This window comes from Quercus lobata, chromosome 8 (assembly GCF_001633185.2).
Source record: "Quercus lobata isolate SW786 chromosome 8, ValleyOak3.0 Primary Assembly, whole genome shotgun sequence".
Lineage (NCBI taxonomy): Eukaryota > Viridiplantae > Streptophyta > Magnoliopsida > Fagales > Fagaceae > Quercus > Quercus lobata.
The window spans coordinates 16,781,287-16,785,720 of record NC_044911.1 but is presented as its reverse complement, the minus strand read 5'-3'; the positions used below and the strand labels follow the sequence as shown (position 1 = coordinate 16,785,720).

Sequence of the window (4,434 nt, the reverse complement as noted above, 5' to 3'; positions counted from 1 at the left end):
AAACTTTTTCAAAATAGATGATCAATGTATGGCCTATGGGCATACATTGACCACTCCTTAGAACGTATTAATCTTACATTAGTTGCAAACGTGGACCGTCAATTACTAAACATTACTTATTCCAAATTCAACAATGTGATACGGAAGAAATTCCATTTATTGGTTGCTTTCACGGTTGATTTTATTGGAAAGTAGCATTTTCAAAGTAGGGCCGGCCTTTTTCTTCCACTTTTGGTCTAATATAGATAGATTAACAAAAAAATAGTCATATTTCCTCTTATTAATTAATTAATTCATGTAGGTCAAGGTTCACTTGTGTGACAATGTTATCATGTCGTTTGTCAATAATCCATTGTTTTTTATATACCATGTTCTGTCTTAGTTATTTATGATATCCATGCATTAAGAAAAATACATACTATAGAATAATGTAGCTCACACCAAGATTGACTGTAAAATTGTGAAAATAATACAATTATTACGGTGGGAAATGCGTTATTACGTATTGTATTTGTATATGTAGTCAAGAATACACATACTATTTTTCCTATATAAACTCCCATATTGCATTTGCAAAATCGTGCCTCTAAAAGCTATTGCCTAAGCACAAACTAGCTTCATCAACTATGGAGCTTTTCTTCCTTAGTGGTGTCATCCTCTTTGCTTTCATTGTTTCTATTTCTGTTGTATTCCTTCTCTACCACAAGTCCTATGCTTCACATCCTAATCTTCCAAGGGGGAAGATGGGCTTACCTTTCATTGGTGAGAGCCTTGAGTATCTCTCCACTGGAAGAAAGGGTCACCCAGAAAAGTTCATATATGATAGAATGGCTAAATTCTCTTCCGAAGTCTTCAAGACTTCAATCTTTGGAGAGCCAGTGGTTGTTATGTGTAATAAGGCCGGAAACAAGTTCTTGTATTCCAATGAAAACAAACTTGTCACAGCTTGGTGGCCAAGTTCTGTGAACAAAATCTTTCCCTCTTCTCTACAAACATCTTCCAATGAAGAATCCAAGAAGATGAGAAAGATGTTGCCAAACTTCATGAAGCCAGAGGCCTTGCAAAGATATATAGGCATCATGGACACTATTGCGCGAAGACACTTTGAGGCTGGTTGGGAAGGGAAGCAAGAAGTGACTGTTTTTCCACTTGCCAAGAATTATACCTTTTGGTTGGCCTGTAGGTTGTTCTTGAGCATTGAAGATCCAAAGCATGTTGCCAAGTTTGCTGATCCTTTCACTGTTTTGGCTTCTGGGATCCTTACTATTCCCATAGATTTGCCAGGGACGCCCTTTAACCGTGCCATTAAGGCTTCAAAGGTGATAAAGAAGGAGTTGAGGGCTATCATTAAGCAGAGGAAGATTGATTTGGCTGAGAACAAAGCATCTCCCACACAGGATATATTGTCACATATGTTGCTCGCCTCCGATGAGAATGGACAGTTCATGACTGAGATGGACATAGCTGACAAGATTCTTGGTTTGCTAATTGGTGGCCATGACACAGCAAGTGCTGCTGTTACTTTTGTTGTCAAGTATCTTGCCGAGCTGCCCGAAATCTACAATGAGGTCCTAAAAGGTGAACTTTCAATCACTTATCTTTCTTAATCCTATGATCTTTATTTATTTATTTATTTTTAACATCTGTTTGTTTCAGTTACGATGATTTTTAAAAAAATGAGTCATTTTTCTAAAAAACACTCTCTATAAAACTATATTATTTTTTTATGTTTGGTAACAACTTTAAATGAATTGAAAAATAATTTCTTAACTTCTCTTATTTGACTTAGAGATAGAGTTGTTTTCGGAAAAAAATTAGTGGAAAACAATATCTAAAAATAAATCATACTTTTTATGTTGATTAGGGTCTGTTGGGGATCCGCTTATTTTGTTGAAACTAAAAACTTTTTACTGAAAGTACTATAGATAAAAGTAAAATTTCGCTGAAATAGTACAGTGAGACCCATGAATAATATTAAAAAGTGCAATAGAGCCCTTGAATAGTAGCAAAAATAAGTTAAATAGTAAAATTAGCTGACTTTTTAATTTGGAGTCAAACACACACTAAAGATAGCTTTTATTTGACTCATTTTTTTAGATGCTACTAAACACAAGAAAATATGAAAAAAAAATTTTACACAAAGTTTTTTATTGAAACAAACAGAGCAAATTGAGATGATTATTTTCACATAATTTTAGAATTTTTAGTAATCTTTACACAATATTTTTCATCTAATTTCATAAAATTTTTAACAAATTTTAGAAATCTATAACAATGCTATAAACAAAGAAAATTTCATTAATTTTTTTTCCGTTACAATTCATTGAGATGATTATTTTCATGTAAAGTCACTATTAATATTACTTTTATTGCACACAAATCACAACTTTTTACCTTATTACCTTGACTATTGTGAAATTTGTTATGTCATTAATCTTTTTTTTTTTTTTTTTTGAGAGAGTTTCAATCTATAGTGTCTGCTCCTAATGATAACTCTTTATCATCAGACAAGGACACTAATCAGTTTTTTGGTGTAGATGGGAATTGAATTCCAAATTTCTTATTGATAGGAAAAAACAAAGAAAGAGGCGGAGACTATAAATTGTTTTGTTTGTAAAAAGGTTTATAGTTTAACAGTGTACGTGCCATATAGTTTTGTTGCTGAAGTGGGTTCTTCGGTTGATCCCATATTTGAAAATAAATTTAATGGATGTTGTGTCTTGGATCATATACCAAGAATATAAATCTTCTGTCCTACTTTTTGCATTATACATTATACTTCATCAATCATAGTATAGTAAACTGTTCATTGATGAAAATTTCTTGTGGATTCCATACATCATCACTAACGCAATTAACCACCAAAATTTCTAGTGGACTTTGTTTGTAGTACAACCACTGAGGCACCCATTCAATTTTAACAATTTTTCACAAGTGAACTATAATTCAAAGAAAATTATATATTTCCTACCTTTAAGGCTGGTTTTCTAATAAATTAAAAATAAAAAAGTAATTAAATGTTTAAATTGTTAATCATTGTTAACAATATATATTTACGTTTTTTATATTAAATAGAGCAAATGGAGATTGCGAAGTCAAAAAAACCAGGGGAGTTACTTAACTGGGATGACATTCAGAAGATGAGGTATTCATGGAATGTTGCATGTGAAGTGATGAGACTTGCCCCACCTCTTCAGGGTGCTTTTAGGGAGGCCATTAATGACTTTGTCTTCGCTGGCTTCTCTATTCCAAAGGGTTGGAAGGTTAGTATGTATATGCAATTTTTTTACAGCATGCATATGCACGTGTTTATGTAACTTGGCATATATGTTCTCAACAAATTAAATAATAAGTCTGTAAACATATCATTTTTCATAACGGTAATGGCATGATGTGATTAGTGCATAAAAAAATGGTTTAATAATGAACCTAAGTGAAAGTGATTTATTTATAACAGCTTAACATGTTAATTTTTTCTTAAATTTACAGTTATATTGGAGTGCAAATTCAACACATAGGAACCCAGAATACTTCCCAGAACCTGAAAAGTTTGACCCCTCAAGATTTGAAGGGAATGGACCACTACCTTATAGTTATGTACCATTTGGAGGAGGGCCTAGGATGTGTCCTGGAAAAGAGTATGCACGGTTGGAAATTCTAGTTTTCATGCATAATGTTGTGAAGAGGTTCAACTGGGAGAAGTTGATTCCTGATGAGAAGATCATTGTGAATCCAATGCCCATACCAGCCAAAGGGCTTCCTGTCCGCCTTATTCCTCACATTGCTTAGGCCGTTGTTGCCTGAACCCTAATTCCACCATCTTACTGAATGTATGCAGAAAACTGAGGGTTTAATAGATACTCAAATGCTACAGTAAAGAGGGGGGGGATTATCAGTAATAATAAGGCATGCTGCTGCTGCTATGTAACATTCTCAAAAGCACAACCACAAAAATTTGCCTTGATTTACTTGCAGCTTCTCTTTCTTTCTTTCTTTATTATTATTATAGATTTGTAGTAAGGATGAAATGCGAATTGCTAGGTTTCCACCTGCGTATTGTGAAAGTTGTTGTGTGATTGTGTGTGATGATTGAATGATGTGTAGATCATGAAAGAGAACACACACAAAAGTTTATGTGATTCCGCATAATGGCCTACGTCATTATATAGGATAATTAAATAAAAAATATAAATATTTATTTTGCTTAAAGGTACTATAGCTTAGCTTTAAAAAAAATGCTATGGTTATGACTTCACACAATGCTTAACTCCAATAAAATGTACTATTCACCACCAATATAATCTATGTTATCTTGCACATTTTTTTGGATAACAAACAGGTTGATAAAACAATCTATGGTAGAGGAAAGAGATAAACTCTTCCATTGACAGATGCCTGTTGATGAATGTCAACTTTCCCCACTTGTTTAGTGTA

General features: G+C 33.2%; 1 protein-coding gene across 1 annotated transcript; it reads left to right on the top strand.

Annotated features, from left to right (window-relative positions):
* The first annotated feature begins 553 nt into the window (after nt 1-553).
* Nucleotides 554-4,160, top strand: LOC115957669 (beta-amyrin 28-monooxygenase-like). The gene is made up of 3 exons (XM_031075975.1): nt 554-1,578; nt 3,076-3,263; nt 3,490-4,160. Exons 1-3 carry the CDS (start codon nt 627-629, stop codon nt 3,787-3,789), a joined length of 1,440 nt encoding a protein of 479 aa, XP_030931835.1. The 5' UTR covers nt 554-626; the 3' UTR covers nt 3,790-4,160.
* The last annotated feature ends 274 nt before the right edge of the window (nt 4,161-4,434 follow it).

Bases quoted from the DNA above. Each gene is read 5' to 3' on its own strand.
- LOC115957669 (XM_031075975.1), top strand. From the start codon at position 627: ATGGAGCTTTTCTTCCTTAGTGGTGTCATCCTCTTTGCTTTCATTGTT. The intron at 1,579-3,075 runs GTGAACTTTCAA...TATATTAAATAG, and splicing joins CTACAATGAGGTCCTAAAAG to AGCAAATGGAGATTGCGAAG. The intron at 3,264-3,489 runs GTTAGTATGTAT...TTAAATTTACAG, and splicing joins CTATTCCAAAGGGTTGGAAG to TTATATTGGAGTGCAAATTC.